The following is a 25,011-nucleotide window of genomic DNA, read 5'->3' as shown; positions in this document are numbered from 1 at the left end:
AGAACCCCGAGATTTTCGAGGATATTTCTCAACCCGACTCCACCCGATATTTTCGAGTTCTCGTATATCTCTAGTTGTTAGACATTAAAGAGCTTGAGAGAGGTTTTAAGTAATTACAAATTGTTCTACGTGCGTTTGAGAAAAAGAATTTTATAATAAATTTAGAAAAATAGAATATTGAGGCAGAGAAATTTCCAGTGAGGGCATGCGACAAGGTGTAAAAGATCCGTGCACTTATAGAGACTCCCGATCCAACAAATGTTAAACAGATACGACAATTTTTAGGGATATCCAAATTCTTTCGAAAATTCATTCAAAATTTTACTCGGAATAGTATATATAACATTATTGATAAATCTCTTGCAGGTAGATTCCTTGACAGTGGGATTTGGAATAATTTAATTGCTAATTGAACATACGAAAAACTAGTCTGGAAGAACAGAAATCATTCGTATGATTTAGAAACTTTAGTATTTTTTGTGGTACTTGAAATCTCTCGCATGTATTTGCTTGATATAAGGTTTACAATGATTACGGACTGCAATGCAATTCCCTCGACTGCAAATAAAAAAGATATTCAACCCGGAGTGGTTCGCTAATGCGTTAACTTCCAGGATTACAATTTTGAAATCGTGTATCGCCCAGTGGACCAGACAGTTTATCTGGATTGTTTAAGTAGGAATCCTATAAATTGTTTGTCTATGGACATAATCACTGAGTGGATTAAAGCGACGCAACTGCAGGATAATAGATATAATACGGAAAATATTGCAAGCCGATAATGTTCATCCAAAGGATAATGTTCATAAAACAGGAGAAGTATGGCCTGAAGGATATAGTCTTCCAGAAAACCGAGAAATGTTTATATGTTATATGAATATGTTTCGTTGAAATGTTGTGAAAATGTGTCGATGGGATATCAGAGACATTTTGCCTTTGAGAAAATCCACAAGAAGGGAAATCACGTGGAAATCACTGATTTAACCATTTGAGTCCCAGGTGTTTTTGAAAAAAAAGGGGTGAGGAATCCTGAACAGCGCGATAGCGCTTGCCTTAATCGATTGCGAAGAAAAATAAGCGGCGCAAGAACGCTCGTTATATTTGTTATTTTTATGAAATACATCTATATTATTATATATGTGTACTATTAATTTCTAAATATTTCAAGTTTTGTTCAATAAAAATGATTGAGAAGATAACAATGAAATATAAAATACCGTCAGTCGTCTGTAGCGTTCAAATGTATTGAGATTTTTCAATACAAGATCTAAACAGCGCGATCGCGCTGCTTGAGACTCAAACGGTTAAAGGGATGAGACGATTTGTTTTTAAATACATCAGAGTTTGTTTGAACTGTCTTTATTATAAATTGTCGACTGGTCAAAAACCAAAGTTCTTTCACCCGATGGACAAGGTTCCAGTGCCCTTCTATGCATTGCACTTTGATTATAGTAATTCATTTATACGGTCAAAAAATAGAAACACACAAATATTGACAATCGTTGACAGGTTTGCCAAGTTTTGTATCCGTTATCCTGTACGCAGTACAAAGACAAAGTGCACCATTAAGGCACTAGACCAGATATTAGCACTTTTTAAAATTTCCATAAGAATAATAACCGACAAAGCAAGCGCATTCACTTCACATTTGACTTAAATACATTCTAAACGCTGTTGAAATATCGAAAACCAACGGACAGAGTGAGAGATGAAATCGCACTAAATTCAAATTGCAGCAACTTGTGCTGAAGAGCCAGAAGATTTCTGCGATACGAGTATAAAGAAGATACAGAGTATAATAGATTGCACAACCAATAGATCGATAAAAAGTCTACATTAGCTTCCTTTTGGATACAAACCGAAAAAAATAACTAATGCAACGTTATTCGGAGAAGTCCGAGTAATTCTGGATCGACTGGATCTTCAAAAACTGCGGAAAGAAGCAAAGCGATCAACAAACCAAAACCAGACTGAACAGAAAGAAAGGTTTGGTGCTCTCAAATTTAAATCATCGCAGTACAAAGTGGAAGATGTGGCCAAATTTTTGTCTAGTAGCATCTTATGACAGCAGGAAATTGGCGATCAAGACAAAGGAGTCGCTCCCTCGAGGAGCACAGTAGTCATTCAACGACTGCTACGAGGTATAAGATTTGCGGGACTTGAAGATATCTAGTATGGTAGTCTAAATTAGAATCATTTTGGACTAAGTTGTTGCTGGTCACAATCTCAGTTGGTTACTCTCAGATGGCTAGGGCCGCTGCTAATCAGGAAAGGATAGTCAAAGTTCGAGCAGTCTTGGATTAAGACTAGGACCCCCGACAAAGCTGATGACCAGAAGTAGCTACCTAACATTCACTTAGCGCTTTTGCGATACTAATTACTGAGACAAGAATTATAATAAGAATTATAATAAATATTAGATGAGCCGAGAAAAGAGAAGTAGAAAAATGAGGACGATTTCAATATCAAGAAAGTCTAGCGAAGAGAATGTTATACTTTTACATCGGCTCCCTGTCTCATGTTCCACTCTCGTGCTCACTTCTACGTTGTGGCTCCTCAAGATAAAGTAAGGAGGATTTCGCAGAAAGGAACAAAAGGCGAACGGTTAGGTAGTGCGGATCACGCAGTTATTCACCTCATGACTATCATTCGAACGGATCCAGTGAAATAATAGTTCTATTTTCCATGAAAAAAGGATCGTATTTTTAGTTTACACATACTGAAAGTTTACAAAATCTATTCAATTTCATGTATTGTTACATGTGTGTATGACATACCTTTTGATTTTAAAACACAAACGTGTATCTTATGTTGTTAATACCACAATGTCATTTCTTGTTCAAAATTATAAGTATTCATTGATATTTTTTGTAGTTCACAAAATGCTTTAAATATTCTACTTTCGTAACTACTTACTAATATTCGTTTACGAATTATATGTATAATTGTACATACTATGTTTATAATTTTTTCATAATATTCACACAAATATAATCGTAGATTTTATTTTGGTAAAAGCCAAATATCTTAAAAATGATCTGAAGAGAAATTTATTGTTTGATAATTAGTTGCATATTCAATCAATCCCATGTCTATGAATATTTATTACCATTGCCAGCCGGATACCCGTAAAATATTTGTTTTTATTGGTCAGTAAATAATACTGGATAACTATAGATTAAAAATAATGTAAAAATATACTTTTTTGTGTTCTATAAAAGTGGATTATAATAAAATTAAAAAATAAATAAAAATTCTTTGATCTATGAACAAAAAACGTAAATGATGATCAGTATTTAATTTAATAGTAAAGATTGACAATATAGTTTAACGATTGTACTTATCTTTGTACATTTTACTATCGAATAAAAGTATTTTAAATTGTGATTCATTTATTATATTATTCTACATTGATAATTAAGTAAGATAAACAATTATATTGATAAAATAAGCTAACTAAATGTTAATCTCCAGTCAGCATGAGCAATACATACATTTAATAAAACTTACTACAATTTATAGAAATTGATATTTTACTGTAAAAGAAATTATAGTTCCTAAAATTAGGGATAAATATTTTCAATTTGCTTCTTTTCAATTCGGCATCATTAATTTGGACTTGAAATAAAATATATTTACTTGAAAATCTATAATAAATGTGTTCATTTCTTACCTTTAAATTATGTTTATATAAATACACCATACTAGGAATTCTACATTATATTAATAAAAAAAAACTAACAAACAGATAAATGTTGAAAAAAAAATGTAATAAATGTCAGAATAATACTATTTTTTTAATTCCATGTTACTCTTCATATAAAAATAAAAACATATGTGATAAAAGTTTATTGCGAATTTATAACATTTAAAGGTAAAAAGTGATAATACAGTTAACAATTTGTACGATAATATATGAATAAAAATTTTAATTTGAAGATATATGGAACTCAATTTATCTATATATCAAATTGTAAGTAAGCGAAGCAAATTTAAATATGCACATATGTATTCCATATTATATATTTATCCAGCAAATTTAAATATGCATATATTCCATGTTATACAATCATTAAACGTACCTTTAATTGCTTAAAGAAATTATAGCCATTATAAGATAGGATAAATGTATTATCAGATTGTTATTTTTTTGTTACTACATTTTTCTATGCAAACATACAAACAGTTTAGTAAATATAATAAAGATGTTCTTAAGTTTCCATAATGCATTTCATCTCGATTAATGCATAATATTTGTATCGAAGACGAGGAAAATACATTTCCTTTTCTACTTAAAAAGTAGCTTTAAACTAATATGTATGATTACTATGATTCATACGTTCAAAGTTAAAATTATTTAAATTACAATTTTTTTCGTTTAACTTAAATGCTCCTATATCAGAAATCTTGTAATTAATATTGTGTTAGCTTCAATAAATTATTTATAAAAACTGTGAGTACAATAAATCTATAAGAGTTATATATTTTTAACTAAACAGACTTTCATATAGAAAAGATCTAATACTTTCATTATTATTGAAAATATCAAAATAGATTAAAGAAATATTCTATACATATGTCTGCTACTGATATCTTCAATTAATTCAAAAAATACAGCAGTTAACTGTTACTTTTATTATAGATGTCACATTGCAACAGTTATTTATAGTCTATAACAATTATATAACTTTTACTATATTTCTGTTAATGGAAAATACCAGTATAGATCTCTTCGCTTAATTTTATTTCAAATATCATCAGTGACGACATCTCTGTGCTAATTTTTTAAATTACATTTATAACTAACAAATAGTACATATGTCAAACCTTTCTTTTACGTAATTTCGCTTTCGCTTCTTTTAATAATAGATCAAATGTGTTATCTTCACTATTTTGTAACATGTGCCCGCTATTAAGTGAACTGCTTGCCATGCCATCTGTAAAAAATAACATCATATTAGAATATTCTAATATGATTTTGCAATAGCATATATATACTATCTGTAATTATTATTTTAATCTTTATATTTCATTTGAATAATAAGAAACGGAACACTATCAGATAATTCTAATTTCTTAATGAATTCAAGAAAATTTCTCAATTTTAAGATCTTTTCAGGACAGACTTTTGCTCAAATATAACGAGGTAACGATTCATTTTCTGTGAATATTTCTTTATTTTATATCTAATTGTAAAAAATAATGTAATGCGACAATAACTAACTTTTACAAAAATAATACACAATTTAAAAAAATGCAAAGATAAAGTCTTGAAATACTAGTACATAAAACCTCATTTGAGATAGAAAGGATTCAAATTTTGTAACAGCAATTAGCAATTATTAAATGACATACATTTTTAAAAAATTAGTTATTACAATAGTAAATCATATGTAATTTGATATAGATTGATGAATTAATAATATTAATAACATATATATATATATATATATATATATATATATATATATTCATATATATGAATTGATGAACATATATATATATATATGTATATATATATTATTAATATTATCGATTCATCAATCTATAGTTAAATATTAGTAACGATAGATAATGATGTAATGTACTTTAGTCATTCAAAATGCAGAAGCTAACACTATAGTTACTCTACTAATAAATTTTATTATTTCTTTAATTATTTAAATATTATTTTTTTATATTAGGCACAATATCTTTTATAAAAGACTTTGATTCTATTGGTGAAATAAACATTTTTTATGATATCATTTAAGATATAAATTTGATTATCATACAAAAATATAAATATATCTTTGAAACTTAGGATTTGAATTTGTATATTTCTGTGAACAATTTGAAATATTGATAGAACAAAATTGTTAAATAATTGAAATTAGATATGGTATAACAGTACAAGAATGAATTTGTTACTTATTATACAAATTTGAAATACATATTCAATTATAAATGTCATGCAATTATACCTGTATTTAAAATTTTTTTATATGAAAAATATTATATAATGACGTATGAACAAAAATTCATGAGTTGACAAGTTCAAGAACTGACTCCCAATCAGGATTGTTCACCTTGACCATGGCGGCAAGTTTTATGATCATAGTTCAGATAGATACCAACATAAAAATTATGCTAATTATCATAGTTCGTTATATTTATAAAACAAATTCGAATTGATCATTAGTAAAATCCATTATTTAAACTAGCAATTTTGATATAATTAAATATTTCTGTATAATACAACTTCGCTGTTTGATTTATATCGTTCAAAAATTTCAATAATTAAAAATTGTAATAATTAAATCTTTCCTCGGTTCTGATTATTGGTTTATTTACAAAAAACTGAAAGTAGTGACCTTGAAAACTCTGGAAAAAGAGTTGACAAAAAAAATGTTTGATTGGACCACTAACAACAGAATAATTTAAGCTGATCACGTTTCGTGGTTCACTTTGTATAATAATAAGACAGGGTAAGGTAAGTAAAGCGTGACAGCTGAATATTGTCGAAAATGTCGGGGATACAAAAAAATGTTAAAAAGATTTTAAAGTATTCTAGTTTTTGTATACGAAGGGACTAATGACATTTCAAGATTATCATCTTTTTTTAAAACGATACTATATATATTTTTAATACAGGTAAGTGCAGTCTATAACAAAATGAATTGAACTATAATCACTCAAGGTCAATCTATATCACAAAAAATTAGGATATACGAAGTTCTATTATGGGCTCATGAAATGTATACAAGTGAGAGAACAATACTTGGAACATCTGCTTAAATAATTATAAACATCGTAAATTGTAAACATTGCAATATTATGAATACAGTTGGAAAGACTTTTTCTAAAGTCATATAATGATTTTTTCTTTACTTGTGACGTTGATTGACCTTGAATGACTATAGTTATTGATCATCTTAAAGTAGACCATACTTAATATATTAAGAAATATATAGTTTCATTTTAAAAAACGCTGATAGTCTTGAAATGTCCTTGATCTCTTGATGTACAAAAATTTTAATTATGAGGAAAGTTGTAGCCCCGAAAACACATTAGATTTTCTTAACTACATTTTTTTGTACCACCAATATTTTTGAAAATATTCGATTGTCACGCTTTACGTGTATTATCCTGTATACATATACACATATATAAATTAACTCTTTTAGACTGTGTAATTTTTCTTAACAGAAATTCGACCAACTATTTGTACAAATGTTGTTTATAGTTAATAGTAACGCTAATAACTCCTGCCTATATTACCAGGAAGTGATTTTGATTATTTTGTCGGAAGGAAAGATTTTGTAATTAGATATATTTTTAATTTCTTAAAAGATCTTCCCAAATGCTTAAGATTAATAATATTTTTCTTATTTAATTTTAAGAATAATACGTTGACGATATTTTGCATTTGAAATCATTACCTAAATCTGCTATCATACGTTTATTTATACGTTATGTATTATATACATTTGTGGAATTATTTATAAGCGAATGTTTCAAAGCGTAAAAGCATTGATTTTGAAAAAATATTTAATACGTATTGTCTTTAAGTCAATGCCAAAACCAATGCTGACGCGGTGATAATGATTTTTAAAAGTTGAAATTGAAAAAATTTTTTCTAGTATCTTAAGAGTTTAAGAAGCGACTTATGAAATATGAAAATTACCAAATTTTTAATAGTGCAGCTATCTAAACACTGTTCAGAAAAGTTAATTTTTTAAAATATATTATCAATAGTATAAAAAATATTTGATATTTAATTTAAATGTTTGAGGACAGAATATAATATGATAAACTAATTTCATCAAACTTATTTTCTTTGAGTTTCTCAAAATCATTGTTAATTTTGCCATATAGTGTAAATGTATTTCGTCATGTGTGAATTAAGATTTTGAGGTGACCTAGACATTAAAAAGGTTATGAAATTTAAAAGCAATATTTGGATTACCATCCACATTACAAACACAAAGGTAAGAAAAGTTATTTACTGAAAATAATTAACTGTTCCAGACAATATTGAATAATTAAAATTTATATCAGTACTATTTTAGAAACATTTGCAAGAGGATTAGAATCTATCATTATTAATTTCAACCAATGTATTAACATTGATAAGTAACATTTTAAATCATTACTCATTAACAAATATGATCAGTGTACTCGCACATCTTAATGGTTCCTTGGTATTATAACAATAGCTAAATATTTGCTATAAATGATATTGTCTACATAAAGTCCTGAATTATTCAAACATATACAAATTCAATTTTGGTAAATAGCCATAAATTTCAATATATATGCATATGTATATATATACATATATGTATGTATATCTAAACAGTACATATCAAATATTTTTTCAAGTAGTAACTTATGCAGAAGATTATTTGTACTTAAAGATTTTTCAGTAAACTTGTAAATAAATTTTAGTTAAAATCAGATCTTCATTACAATTTCCTAAAGTAAATTGCTATTTCATATGTATATACATGTATGTAATGTAATATAATTATTCTTACCAAGATCAGCGTATTTTACTTTGCAAAAAGCCCGACGACCTCCAAAACATAAATCATATCTAGGTAAAGTGGGATCATCATTACCATGTTCTACAGCTTCATATGCGTCATTTTTATAAGCAAAGGTTACAAAACCGTAATTGTCACTAAAATATAAAAGATATTTAATTTAGGATATTCAATGAGTATAACAAAGAATTATAAAATATCAGAAAATTACCCATGTTCGCGGAAATGTATACTAATATCTACTACAGGACCAAAAGTTTCAAATCTTCTACGTAAGTCAGCTTTAGTGATTGCTTCATCCAAGCGCCCAACGTAAATCACTCTTCTCTCTTCCACTTGTTTCTGTTTCTCTCGGTCATACCAATTATCATAAGATCGGCGGTATGAAGTTGGTGGTGATCTAACATAAATAAAAATGTAAAACGCTACGTTAAACAAATAAGTCAACGTTGAAAAATTATAATTATAATAAAAATATAGCTTATTCTAAAGTATAGATATACATATCTACACAGTTGTGGAATTAAAGTTAAAAATTTTAAATAAAATATACTTAGATAAAACGTAGATCATTTATATATCTTAACTTTTCTATACTTCCTTTAGTTAATACTATTGCAGTAAATAACATACTTACTTTCTAAATAGTCATTTACTTCGCATATGTATTTTTCAATAATGTGATATATAAACAGTTCAATAAAACCAACAGTCCGGAATAAAATGATAGCGTACTCAATATTCTTGTTCATTTCTAAAAAGGTACATGAATCAAAATATCCTAATATATGTAATCTGTATGGAATGCTCAAAAATTGTTTGTCATGGCCTACACTTTTCCTATACTTTCGAATAACTGGAGATCTATTAAGAATGTTACTGCAAAACTAAACTCGATCTTGAATTTCAGGGTTAAATTTTTGTATTGCAACGTGTAAAAACAAATTTCATCTATGTTATGATCTATATACACTAAAGTTAGAGTTATCTACTCAAGTCAAAGAGACGAGATATTCATAATTCATAATTGTTCAGAGAGTAATAAATATAAATTTACCATAAAAACAAATATCGTTTGGCTAAAGCCGTGGACGGACAGCTAGTATATTACTATAAAGAAAATGAGTTTTAGTTGTCCCAATAACTGTGGTACAATAGGCAATAATTGCGATTTTATATGAAAAAACAAGACAAAATTATAGAAAAAAATTTTTTCATATGACGATTCACTTTCTACAAAATCAAGTTTGAGAACTTATCAAGTATAGCTAATTGTAATTGAGCTTGTCTAATTCCGGATTGAAGAAAGTAAATCATTGACAAAAGATTATCCTTCATATAAAAATAAGTAAGAAATGCAAAATAAATGTTGAGTTTTCGAGAAAAGTAAATTTGAAAACTTATTATGTGCGTATAATAGACCAGTTCTTAACTAAACATGTTTAAACTATAAACAAAGCTTGATACGGAAAATTTTCATTTTACACTTCTCGCACGTAGAATAACCACCTGCTGATTGTTCACTCACATCTAGTTTGTAATTAGCCAAATTTAAATATATTTGATAAATTTTCAAGCCCGATTTTCTCGAAAACAAAGCATTATAAAAAAAAATTTTATTCTATATTTTCGACTTCCTTTTTAACGTAAAATCATTCTACCGCCGACTGTACCACAATTGCTGAGTATCTTTTATAGAATTAATGAAATTTTAATAGCTTTTTCTAAGAGAACGGTTGAGTTATAACTCACGGTCCTCTGAAACTTTTGATTCTCATAGTGAACAGAATATGACGCATTAGAAAAAAATTCATCTTAAATTCCAAGGCCAAAGTCAATGTTGTAGTAATTTTTTAAAAGAGACTTCCATCAATCTGAAGATGTAGAATAACCTTCAAAACGATGACAAATAAGTTTTTAACATTATGTAAGTACATTACACATCACATCATATGAAAATATACATATAGAATGTTGCTTTTGTAGATATTCATCTTTAGTGAGGCAAAATCATAGTACATTTGTGTTCATAAAATATCTTATTAGATACTTTCATTTGTGAAAATATACAATGCAGAGCATATTTTTTGCTAGTGTTGTAACATATTATCTTACGTAAAACCGTGAAAATAAGACTAGAAAAGGCTTTAAATAATAGTAACAGTAACAGAATTTTGCTATTAAAATTAGTCAGTAGTCCCGGAAAAAAAAAAAAAAAAAAAAAAAAAAAAAAAATATAAAAAGGGGACAATAATTGAAATATGTTTAATAACTTAACATGTTACAATAAAGTTATTTAAAAAATATAAAATCATCCCTATTTTTTCTATATTTTTATATTATTGATACTTATATTTTATATAAAGAACTGAACTACATAAATATATGAACTAATATGGAAGAATATGTATTAGTTAGCTTTAGATTAAAATGTTTTAATCAAAACGATACATATGTTATCATAATTTTTTAGTTCTACCAGAAAAAGCAAAAATTATTTCACTTAAAAAAAATACAATTAGATTGTCATTATAATTTCGAAATTTCACGAATAGTATGATCTTGGTAAAACATTTCCTTTTATCATTTTGTTTGTTCCTTTCAACAGTTTGATTTTAACTTTTGTCTTTTCATACGTGTATATAAAAAGAGAAATATTTAGACGTTCCTATTTGCATACTTCTGTATAAATACAAACCAAAGTTGTAATCCTTTCTTACGATTATCTTACAAATTGTTCATCATTAAAAAAAAAGAAAAATGTTTCAAATAAAATTTGTTCAATTTCGAGACGATCTTCATTTTTAAAAATATATTATTTCATATAATTTTATCACCTAAGAAATCTTGGTCACAATTAAAGTTGTATGAAAATGTTTCTTACAAAAATTACATACTATTGTAGGGACCAAAGTATAATAAGGATATTTTTATTCTATAACAAAAAGGCAATAAAATAAAATCAATTTTGATTTTTTAGTGTAATGCTGCATTTTATATGTCTGTATATATGATAACCTCTTCAAAGATAATTTCGCCCTACGAGGTTATCAAATGTTGTACAAACAAAATTTTTTTTCTAATTTTCCATGCGAAGTAATATTTTGATTAATCTCCTACATATTTCAAAAATTTCATTCTTTTATCGCTTATACGCAAATAGAATTTCATTTTTAAAAATTAATTTCTCTATGGTAATTACATTAGCTTTCACAGAACTATATAATTTTTATAGGAAGTATTTTTATGAAATTTTAATTATAATCAAGGTTTTTCAAGTGATAAATTATATGAAACATTCTATATATATACAGTGTTCCAATAATGTTTATATTTGCTGGTTTTATCTAGTAAACATTTTTTAGTGTTTTTCAAAGACACAACCCAATGAATAATTTACCGTTTGTATATATCATACAACATAAAGGTATATATATTTATATCGAAAGACGAAGAAATAGTAACAGATATTAAATATACATACTTACTATAGTATACTTATATATCGTACTTTATTTTAAATTATAATGTAACAAACATAATTCCTCTACGTTGACTGATAAAAATTTTAATCTATACTAAGCGTAACAATATTTCCTGCATTAGATTATTCAAAACTTAGGATTTAAAAAGTTTAAAACAATTGCTCTTTTATATAATATTATAATAATTATGTCAATAAGGATAATTAATTTATATTTCTAACGCAGAAAATATCGTTACGTCTATTAGATTAAAATTTCTGCTAGACAATATCGAGCAGTGATTTTTAGCTTTTTTGCACTTGTGAGTCGGTGAAAATAGAAAAATTATTTCAGAGACCCCAAGCAGAAATAAAAACTGTATTTATATATATATAATAACTTTTATATCATAACTTTATAATAGTATTATCTCAGGCGTATAAACAGTACTAACTTTCGCGTGGAGCGACAGAGAATTTCTGACGGACCGGTCCCGGTTCGTGGACTAGAGCGGCGTAGATGTAGAGAAATTGTTTTCAGTATTATAACTTAAAATAAAATATCTATATTTGCTACTACTTGTTCATCTTTTAATATAAACATATGTCTGTATGTTGTATGAAATATACTTTCAGGACCCGACTCGTTTATTTGTGACTGAATACATATTATATACATGTAGGTATATACATGTAGTGGGATACTTTCGGGATCCCATCCGATTCTGACTAATATTTTTCGATCAGAACCGAACTAGGACATCTATGATTTTTTAGAACCCGGGCGCCACTATTAAAGATTTCATTTTCAATTTTAAAAATAGAAGTTAAATTTCTTTTATAACAAAAATTAAAAATATTACAACTAATACGGTAACATATCAAAATGATTTTAAACGACATTAAAGACTTCCAAAAAAATTCTATCCAATAAAGCAATGAAATCAATTTGCAGCGAGCATGTATTAGAGAGTTTTATTCCTAAAATATGGTCAAGAATCTATCGATTAACTACCTATTTAAATCTCCAGATTTGTTCATTTAAATTCCTTTCTATAAGGTCACATAAAGAACATCATTTATCAAATTTAATCTATTATTGATAACATACACCATAGAATTTGAGTTGAATTTGAACATTAATGTTTATATAATATTTTTGACAAGATTCTAGATACTTCTGAAAAAAGGATTGGAAAGTTTATTGATATTTAAAGATAACACATTAAATATTGTTTGTGAATCTTTTGTTGTGAAAACAGTTTGCTTATAATTAAGATATTAGAGATGATTTTGGAAGTGAAATATATATAAATAATACTATGTGATTTTCTTCCATATAATATTCATTTGTACTACTTTATACTAGAATTATTACTTATCAAGGTGATTCAAGTAACTTGCTTCAGTTTGTATGAGTGCATTCTATACTAAATTAATCGCATTCATACTGGATGTCTAAATTTTGTTCAAATATGCAAGTATTTCATGTGGAAACATGCTTAAGCCATTGTTCTGGTGTCAAAAGATACAGATCTTGCTATCCAGTTAGTAAAGCTGTTAATTTCATTTTTTTATGTGGAATTTTATTATAATATTCTGTCTGTCATTATTTTCAAATTATTAGGTAGTCGTTTGAAATGAAATTTGCTACATATCATGGAGAGAGATAGTGGATCTGAAATATAAAATCTCATCTTTGGCAATTTATCTATTAAAAAATTCTGTTTGTTGTTATTGCACGTGTGAAGTATATAGCTGATAGATACATGTGAGTATATGTCAAAGACTAGAGACACATAATAAGCGAAAAAAACAACTTTTAAAATATGAATCTTTCAAAAAGTATTGGTGTTAGTTCGCACTAAATGTACTGGTGGAAAAAAAAAAAAAAATAGAAAAAGGAAAGAAAAAGAAAAAATGACAACGCTGCTGCCACTAGACTGACATAGATTTCACGCTATACATATGTATATGAATCTATATTTTTTGATCGCATGTATTGCCAATACTTAGTTTTCAGATTTCAGATCCACTATCTGTCTCCATGATACCTACCAAATTTCATCTCGATCAGCCACCTAATAGTTGCAGAATTCCAATTCCGCTTCCTTTTTATAAATAAAAATTTAGCAATCTTTTTAATAACTACTATACTTATAATAATAATAATAGTAGTTATAAATTTCAAAGTTTGTATGTTTTGAAAACGTTATAAATACAAATTACTTACCTTCTCCAATCTCTGTAGCTATGATAACTTCCTGCAGAATGTTGTCTATGCCTATCGTAACTTATATAGTGTCTCCTGTCTCGTCTTCTTCTCCTTTTTGACCATTTAATTCTTCCGAAATTCGAACGAGATGAAGATCTGTAAACAATTTTACAACTTTGTTAAATTGAAGAATTGATCGCTTTCATTAAATTTTTATTAAAAAATCTATTTCATAAGTACATACCTGGAACAACTAGAATATCGAGAGGATGATTGGGATCTTGATCTAGTCGATCTAGAACGTGATCGTGAATATCTTGATTCTGAACTGAAAGAAGATCTCGTATCTGAACGTGAGCGACAACGGAAATGTGAACGCGAACGTGAGCGTGAACGCGGACGTGAACGCGAACGTGAACTCGAACATGAACGCGAACGTGAATGTGAACGCGATGACCAACTACTGCTTGAGCTCACGGAGCTACGCCGATGACTTATTCTTCGATGACGTGTATTACTTCGTTTATGAGATCTACTTCGATTGCTACTACTTCGATTGCTACTACTTCTGCTTCTGCTTCTACTCTTGCTTTTACTTTTACTTCTTGACTTAGATCGATTTGAGTTGGAACCAATTCCGTGCTTTTTATTAGATCGTTGATTTTTATCCCGTACATTATTATCCCTGAAAATTATGAAATTTTATGGTAATATACATTATTAGCAAATATTTACCTAATTTAAATTATATTTCTTCTTAAATTACAAAACATCTTAGAAGAACTCAAAACTAAAGATAAACACTTTTTGAATATTTCCATTCTTCATTTCAACCAAACCTAGATACCTATTTATTCATATTCTATTATACTTATGTTTCAACCCAAAGAATTGAATAATACATAGATAAATATAATTACATTGGTATGAATTAACATCTTCCATTTTACAATACTATAATAGAAAATATTACATTGAATATAAGTATGCTTTTAAACAGTAAAAGATTAAGTTGAATACAATACATATTTCTGGATAACTAGATAAAAATTAAAGATATTATTATCAAAAATAGTTTGAAGTTTTAATAAAAATGAAAATGAAACACGTATGTTTTTTAAGATTATTTTAACTAAAAAAAGAGGACTTTATACAAAATAAATATAGTAAGACAAATGATTATAATAAAGAAAACGATAAAATTTCATCTATCTATAATAATATTTGGTTGTTTAGTTATATTTAATTACAAGACCATTTTCTCATAATGGAAGTTCTGAATCCTTTCAAGAAATATACAGGAGAATATACACAGTAAAGAACACCTAAATATCTGCTTTATAACGATATGAAAAATTTTTAAAGCAACAAATTTCAGCTGTAAATTATAATCTTGAACAATAAAAATGTGATTGAATTTCAAAGTTGTGATTACAAAGATACAAAGTGAAGTAACAACTTATATATACTTTCTGCAACAAGAAATTATTGATTGTGATGCTCTTCAATTATCTTTTTTGCTGCTGACAGCAGCATGAACTCTAATTAAACAATTTCATATATCTTCTGAATTAATAATTTATTGTTAATAAATATCTTTTCTTATTTTTCTCCAAAGAAAAACGTCCAATGATATCAAAAGCGGTAATATACTGAATCTTTATATCCAATGTAATGATTTGGAAATTTGTCATAGAATATTTGAATAGCTATTCATTAGACATTTAATGATCATGCACACAGATAATTTGATAGAAAGATTTAAGCATTGCGATCTGTGATCATTCGTTTTAAGGAACTCGAAAGGTACCCATAGACACATATCACTTTGATTGTTTATCAGATAAATAGTAAATTCACAATTTACACACTGATTTAAAGTCATCTCAAGTTTATAAGTCAGATATATTTGAAAATATTATAATATCAACTATAAGATACATTAGAAAAAGATATGTGTTTTCATATAAAAGATACTAATAATCTTGAAAAGATTAAAAATGATGATGACTATAATAAAATGACTATAAAGAATATTTCTTTCTGCTCTTGTTCAAAATTATTCAAAGATTAAAAACAAATCATATCATTTGAGACAAAGAAGATATGTATTAGGTAGATATCTATTTATACTGAGATACACTGCATAAAATATTATATTATATGTTACATTATAACATATATTATAACATATTATAACACATTATATGCATTATATAACATAATCAGCTAATAAGAACTTACATCTGAAATTAATTTATAAATTTGACAACACAAAAATGTTTTATATAAAGTACATCATATTCAATGTATTCAAAATCATTTTATTATAGGTCTTTGAGGCCATCTATATTTTAGCTAAAGGTAATATTGACAAAAATATATGGTACTATATAAAAAAAAAAAGCTTTCTCTAATATCTCAAAAAAATATCTCAAAAGTTTGAAACGAAAATTACGACGAATATATATAATAGAACTTATAAAACATTTTTTGATAAAATTAATAGAGTTATTTCAGATAACAGCTATTAATAATCTATATTTTTGTACTTTTACCTTCGTTGCTTGTGTCTCTCATCAACATCTATTAAAGATTTTGGAGGAAATTCAAACACTGTTTCATAAGTTTGAATTCCTATGTCATAAGTGAGTGGTTTTGGACGAACCGTTTTCTCTTCTACATCTAATTTTGGTTTTAAAACTGAGACAATTTCTCTTTCTGACCAAATTAAATTTTTAGGGTCATCCTTAATAGGTTCCGTTGTAGTGGAAGCATGATGGATATATACTAATGTCATAGGTTGCAATGGTGAATTTGTTCTACTATTATCACTGCGATTCTGTTCTCTTCTACTTCTATATTCTGCTAGATTTAATTTTTTACGGGGAGGTTTTTTTTCTTCCTCCTTTGTAAATGTCTTTTCGCTATCTTGGACGATTATATTCTGTACTTTATCATGTAAACTATTAGTAGTAGTTACTATATTTTCATTGGAAATAGTCTTTACAATGGGTACTTGTACATTTAGTGGTTTTTTTAATACAGAAACCATTTGTTTCGTTCTTTGACTTCCTGCTTTTATAGATTTTGTTTTACTTAAGACACCTTGTCGTATCTGCAAAATATTTGCTGCTAGAGCTGAATGTATTTTCATCTGAGGTATTGCATTACTTGTAGATGCACTTTCATTTTGAGAAATAACACAACTGGTAGTATTGCTTGAAATATTAATTTGTTGACAATTTCCCTTGCTTGCTAATGTTTCTTTTCTACAAATCTTTGTTTCATTTTGCAGTTGTTTTATAGGTTTATTATCTTGAATATCACGAACTGTTGTAACTCCTGACTGCTCTTCATTATTATCACTTACTTCACCTGATTCCAAACCACTATCCTTCTTTGAATTGCTGTCAGTTGAATATTCTGTATTTTTCATGAAACTTTTATTCAAATCTGATGAAAATGATTCTTTTTCATATGCTGTGTAATAATGAGATACATCTTGATTGTCATTCTTAATAGTAATCACTTTTTCGCTGTCACTAGACTGTTTCTCATGTTCACTGTTATTATCTAAACCTTTAATACAGGAATTCATACTACAATAATCATGATCCAATTGAACTAATCCACCATCGATGGTTTTACTCTTAGTATTATTTGTCACCTAATATAATACGATAATTATTACATTAGTTACACTTATTCAAACACTATGATTATCCAACAATAGTAATAATGTAAATAATATTGATAATAATAATAATAACAAGCGTAATCAACAAAGAAAATTATTGTCATAATAATAATAACACGTAAAAAAATTGTTTGCGACTGCGGAGGTGAAATACAAATGTAATATTTCATAATGTGAGATCCAATTCTAAGAATTCTTCTAATATCTAATTTATATATTCTAACACTTCAAAAAAGATTAATTGTTTATTATTTTAAACAAATTAATGATCTAAATTTATTTTGATGCATTAGAAATATATAAAGATGAATATATTGTTATAAATTATTTATACTTAACTATTTTCAATAGCTTGTTTCGAAAAAGTGATGCAGCAGCATCTTGCATACGTGTTCCATTACTGTGACCATTATTTTGATTACTAGACATTGCAGGTATTACTGAAATCATCTTTTTACGTGCAGATGTCTAATATAACATAATATAATACAGTCAATTTTTATGTTTATTTTTATTCCAAATACTGATTTTCTTGTTATATATACATTTTAGTGGCAAAAGCAAATATCACAAAATTTAAGCAAAAAATTATTAATTGGCATTATTTAGTACAAAAAAATCATACAATAATCTGCCTGCAATTATTTCGAAAAGTGGTTTCTTTTCACCTTCTCAGATTGATTTTTTGGAAGATTTTACAATAAGAAGAGAAGCTGGAAGATTAGATGAGTTTCTCTTTATTAAAATTTAATAATTATTAATATACAAAATTTTGTTCTCAATTAAAATCATCCATGGACTTGAAACTTTAAGCGTACCTTCTACAAAAATCACTTAAAAGTTGATGTGTAGTTGTACAAATAAACAAAAAAAGCAATGTATCTGGATTTCTAAAAGAACTTTGTAAAACAGATAATTTAATGTTCAAATTTATACTAATTTGAATCATGGGAAAAAATATTAAACCACATTCTAGTTTGCAAAATCTTTAAAAAAGAAAAGAGCTATATTGACCTCCCAGCCTTTTTTTTGTAAAAATCTTATCCTCGAAAATTAACTTGAGAAGATAAAATGATTTACCTTTCAAAATGACTATAAATAGATTACTGTACAACTTTGCTTTAAAAGTTAAGTTATATCAGTAAGGAAATGACAGTTTCTCGATTGCGCTTTCATAATTCTTTAATTTTGCCGAAGAGCTTATTAATAAATCATACAATTACCTTTATCTTTTCGATGACTTCTTTGGGTAAAGCATCTCTAATATCTTTATGTAAGTTTGAAATTTGAGGCTGTTTTATACATTGCTGTATTTCATTAGATTTCATAAATGAATCTGTCTCATATTCTGCATTCGTTCCAGCAGATGAATAAGTTGATACCAAAGTGCTTTCGGAAGCTTCAAATTGTTCAAGTAAACTCTTAACATCTCCAGCTTCCAGAACTTAATAATAACGAAAAAATGATTTATGAATAACTATTGTAGATATATCTATATATCTATATATATATATATTTATCTACAATAATTACATATATATATATTTGTTCAAATATACCTGGTAATTGATTTGTAGTTTTATTATTATCTTGTCCACCATTTTGTATATCTTCATTGTGCTGTGAGCATTTTCTTTCCCTTTTCTTTTTTTGCTTTAAAAACAAATTTGCACTAATATCTTTTCCTATACTATCATATTTATGTATTTTCTTTTTTGACTTGTTTTGACTTTTTGAATGTTTGGGTTCTATTAATGATGATTTTGTTTCTATTTCTATTTTGTTATTATCACTTTCCATAAAGTCATCAATTTTATAATATAAATTACCTTCTGTCATGTACTCTATAAAATATAGTATGAAATATAATAACTCTATATTACAATAAAAGTAGTTACTAATTATATAACAAAAACATATTATTGAGTTGGCAACTAAGTGATTGCGGATTTTGTCATTAGGTGGTATTGATTGCCAATTCAGTATATGTCAAATGATATAAATCTATGCCTTTATTAGTGCTTTTTAAATCTGATTTACTGTAATTACCCTGAGAAGATGAGAGACAAGATTCATTCCCTAACTCCTCTTGTTTCATTATAAGCAAATTAGATTCTAAGCTATGTATTGCTTGTTCATCCTGAATTATGTTTTCTGCAGTGCAAAAATTTTTTTTATCTGTACCATTCATGCTTAATCCTATAATATCCATGTATTCATCCATGTCTGAAGCCTAAAAAAGAATCATAAATAAAAAATTCATTCATTAAAAAAAGTAAATTTAACGAACCAAAGAATTAGCAAAACCTGTAAGTAACCAATGTGTTCTTGCCAATCTGTAAGAACTTTTGCAAAATCTTCTTTAATACTATCAATTTTAGAAAATGTAGAAATTTCTGAATCTGACATTTCATCCACACTTTCATTATGTCTGAAATAACATAATATAAAATAATTAAATTTAAATTTTATGATTTTTATAAAAATACTATACTCACTCATGTTCTTTTTTCCATACATTAGCAGAATTTGTAATATCAAGATGAGTTTCCATATAATCAAAATCATTTTCAACCATATGTATCAATAGGTCTTGGGGTTTTTCCATTAAATTCTGTTGAAACATGATATATATATATTTTATATATGTTTCAAATTTTAAAAGAAATATTTATACCTAAATTGTTTTAGTAATACTAAACTTTAAATTTATAGTATATATAATAATTTAGTATTAATTTAATAATTGTATAGCTTAAAGAAAAATGTTTACACACATTCAAAATTGGTAAGTCCTTTAAAATCACTAAGAATAAATTTTCATTATGTAATTATTTTAATATGTTGCTTTGTTTTTCTTCTTTGTATTTATTACATTATATTATTTGCTTCTAATATATAAAGTATAAAAGTATAATAAAATAGCAGCAAAATAATAAATAAACGTAGATCTTCTAAATATGTCTAATAATAATCAACTAAGATTATAACAATTATACTATATATACAATTATATCTAAAAACAATTATCTATAGTATTATTCACAATATAAAATTTCATATAACAATCTGACTCTTTAAACGGACTATAAAATAAGAAAACATCATATATAAATTCTGTCCAAAATTAATGACACGCATATCTGTATATATTTATACATCTATTTTCCAAAACTTATTTAATTATTTATGAATATCATGCAATAATAACACACTAATTTAAATAAAATATATATGACGTTAAATTACTAATAATATAAAATAAAATGCATAATTTATACCTGATTAATATTCTATAGATATTTATTATAACATAAAATCTTTATATAAATTTACATTGTTAAAACTCAAGTAGAAAATTATGCTAATATTTATTATTTAACAAAAATTTAAGACATTCCTTACCTGTTCTAAAGATAATGAAAAGTCTGAAAATTGTTCTTCATCGTGAAAATTTAAAAATCCAGTCTCCATGACAACAATTTTCAATGATAAACTAAAAAATTATTGTACAACAGCAGTCTGTAATTAAAGCATTAAAAAATACAATAAGTAGAATATTTCATGTCTTGTATCTAAACAACCACGCGTTTATTTGAGGTTATATTCGAACAAAGTGATTCTAATTTTGCTGTACATGTATTACAATCAATGTATGAAATAATGTATAACTATTTATTATAAACTAAGTATTGAAAGTCATTAAAAATTAAATTCAAAGGGGGATAATATGGAATTTACAGTTAATTACCTTTTAGAAATGTAAAAATATTAACTATCGACAGACATCAAACTGTCAAATGAAATAATATAGAATCCTTAGCGAAAAATTTAAATACGTATGTTAGAAATATTCTATAAAACTATAATTTGTTTGTCGAATATAATATTACGTCTTGATAAAAATTTAATTTGTAATGTTTCTGATGCTACACAATCATCCCGTTTTAATTATGTTATGAGTTTCTTTGTTAGGTTCGAATCACGCTTTTTCACGCGCGTAAGTACGTATACATGACATGGCACACACATCATAAGCGCACGTGTACCAAGTACCAAACGCGAACATAAACTATAAGGAAGTATATAAAGTGCCACGCCTCCCAGTTACAGAAGTATTACTAAATAAAACTATTAATCAATCATTTTGGCCGATCGTTATTGATATAATTTAATTTAATATAAAATATAATATCAACTATAAAACTGTTTCATATATATAATTTTTATACTTGTATATATTATTTTTATATAATATACACAAGATGAATGACGTGTTGACTATATATTGTCTACCAATCAGTAGATAGATAACTGTGTACGTATGAAATTTTCATGTATGAATATAATTTTTTCATTTGATATCGTATGCTATAAGGTATTACAAATTTTACACATTTAAAATTTTGTACTTGCATAAAAAAAATTGTTATATTACAGTATATAATACAGTATATAAATATGTGTATGTTTTTCCCGGTTTAATTATTATATGCCTTGACGTATTAATGCATAGATACTGCACATGGCATAAGGCAGCGTAAATATATATGTACGTATCTGTTGTATCTGTATATATGTGTAAGTAACTATGCAAGTATACCATCAGAGAGGAAATTTCCTCTCAGATCCCATAGTATTATTTCTATTTCATGCGAAAATAAATACTGAAATATAGGATGTATAGAATATAAAAAGTGAATAATGCTGAAGAATAAAACATGATAATAAGAATACTAATTTTTTATAATATTACACGCAAATAAATTTTTTTTATTACATAAATGTGGACATGAATGAAATTGGAAAATATATTTCTTTCTATAAAAATTTACTTAACAAGGTAATTTAAATTGACAGGAAATAAATGCTAGTATGAAGGTAGTAATAGTATGCAACAAGAGATGAGTAGGATAACTGCTAGTTGTTACCAGACTAGTGCTACACCATACGGCATGAAGGTAGTAGCACACTGTCCTGTTTGGTTGCAGGCTAGAATAAACAAGAACCTATCGAGTCCCTAGATACTACAGGAATCTATTTAATTGTACAGTTCTACAGAAAAGTTCATATTTACTTTCCTTTCCGAAATATGAGTACGAGAATAACAAAATCGTGCAATAATTATATTTACTGAAAGTTACCTAAGAAACAGAAATCAATTGTTCACTATATTTTTTTTAGAGAAGAAAAGGAAGTATTCCCTTTCGAACAATAATTGATCAGCAGAATGATGCAATAATTTATATATATTTTCCATACAATATTTAAATTTAACATTAACTCTTGGTACTCGGCATGTCAATTATACTGGCACGAATATTTTTTCATCGTCGTATGGATCTACATATTTTTTTTTTCTAGTAAGTACGATAGCATTTGTTGAGGCAAATTTAATCATCTTGCATATCAGTTTATCTAGTGGCTATTAGGTTATTGTAAACGCTGTAAACAAATATCACATTTCTTATCTCCTACAATGCTTCTCAAAATACCAAAATTACCGAATCGTGAAAATTCACTTTAGTCAACACGCCTTAGTTAAAATATTGTCCAAACTTGCACTGTTTTCGATTCTCAATTATTCATGTAAAATCGAGAATGCAAAGTTAAAACTTTATGAAAATATAGTTTGTGTCATTCTGTAAAAGTGTATAAATTTTCATCTCCAGATCTTTATTAGCTTTTGCGAAAAGGCTATTTAACAACTGAAAACGAGTTTTCGTTGCACCCTTGTCATTCCCACTACAGAGAAGTTCCCCGGACGCATCGAGAAGCTCGAGGAACTGCCGCGGTCGAGTATTATGACGTTATCCAATGTTAGATATCGCCGAGATAATGTATCTGAATAATTTAAAAATGAAACCTTTTTTTGATTTTCCTAAAATTAAACTTTTACTAACGTATTTGTGAGATCTTTCCGATTAAAATGAATAAACAAATATGCTCCAAACTGTATTGTATTTGTCACTTTAATCAGAAAAATGTAACAAACATGTTTTTAAATGTTTTATCCATTACAAATCGAAAATAAGAAAGTTCGATTTTTGAGTTAAATGTTTCACCTTATCGCGGGCTTTTTAATATTTGTCGATCGTTTCCATTCTCAGTCGCTCCTTCTCTTTCATTCGCACTGTCCTTTGTTCGACACATCTAAGATCTCAGTTTTGAGAAGTAGAAATCGTTTCTACATCTCAATTATTGTAATATTTGGGTCCCGAGTTTTGTGCAATTATCGAATGTTTCCTGTATTGTCAAAACAACGCAATGATAGCTGAGACAAGATTGTGCCTAGAGACGAAGTTTTGCATTCTTTCAATTAAAATATACTCACGGTCGAATCATTTTAGCATTTTGATGATATTTTATGATTTATAATAAAACATTATATAGCTTTTCTTTATTGAACAACTACTATTGATTACACAGATAGTAGCGAGCAATATTACATGATCCGAGATCAGATATCGATGAGGCAATAATGCAACAATAAAACCTTTATGTTATTGATTCTTTTTTACAATACTTTGATCAACATGTTCGTGATATTTTTGCTAATTGAAATAACACAAAACACGATATTGTAATTAAATTTCAAGGGTATATAATTTATTATTTATATAAATTTATCCTGATTTATTCAAGACGCCGCATTTATTGGGGATGGCCTCGGATAAAAAAATAGATATGAACTTTTCTGTAGAACCGCACAATTAAATAGGTTCTTGTGTATGCTAGCGTGTAATCAAACAGGACAGATTCTTAGTTTTTTTGTAAATAGTAGCGCGTGCCACCTTCTGTACTTGACCGCATGGTGCAGCATCTATAATGTGAAACATCTAGAACTACGGGAGCACCCTCATTTCCTCTCTGCTTCGAATTTCCATATATTTACGATCCAAAACCATGCCATAAAATGTGTATAGCAGGCGACTGCACTCATTGGATGAGTCATGGAGACGAGTTAACATGGCATCAAAATGATGTAAATATTACGCTCAAAGCGCTCAGCTATATACATATATATTTGTCGAGCCTCTATAAGTTGTCTGTGCGTCGAAATTATTACATGATAAACAAAAAAGGCAATAATTTTACGTCTCAA

General features: G+C 27.1%; 1 protein-coding gene across 5 annotated transcripts; it reads right to left on the bottom strand.

Moving 5' to 3' along the window:
* Positions 1–3,372: 3,372 nt before the first annotated feature.
* Positions 3,373–21,954, bottom strand: LOC132910647 (NK-tumor recognition protein-like). 5 transcript variants are annotated; one of them, XM_060966459.1, is made up of 15 exons: positions 21,658–21,954; positions 21,312–21,428; positions 20,405–20,520; positions 20,214–20,337; positions 19,956–20,139; positions 19,466–19,750; positions 19,130–19,350; positions 18,246–18,374; positions 17,774–17,876; positions 16,765–17,689; positions 14,451–14,891; positions 14,225–14,362; positions 8,740–8,928; positions 8,520–8,665; positions 3,373–4,937 (listed from the first exon to the last, which is right to left on the bottom strand). In XM_060966459.1, the coding sequence occupies exons 2-15, from the start codon at positions 21,378–21,380 to the stop codon at positions 4,822–4,824; spliced, it is 3,186 nt and encodes a 1,061-aa protein (XP_060822442.1). In that variant the 5' UTR covers positions 21,381–21,428; positions 21,658–21,954; the 3' UTR covers positions 3,373–4,821. The 5 variants fall into 5 exon arrangements, with proteins under 5 accessions (XP_060822442.1, XP_060822440.1, XP_060822443.1 ...); XM_060966457.1 differs by having other exon boundaries at positions 16,765–17,876; XM_060966460.1 differs by lacking the exon at positions 18,246–18,374 and having other exon boundaries at positions 16,765–17,876.
* Between the last annotated feature and the right edge of the window lie 3,057 nt (positions 21,955–25,011).

This window comes from Bombus pascuorum, chromosome 9 (assembly GCF_905332965.1).
Source record: "Bombus pascuorum chromosome 9, iyBomPasc1.1, whole genome shotgun sequence".
Lineage (NCBI taxonomy): Eukaryota > Metazoa > Arthropoda > Insecta > Hymenoptera > Apidae > Bombus > Bombus pascuorum.
Note: the sequence above shows the minus strand (reverse complement) of the source record. Positions and strands in the feature narration are given on the sequence as shown.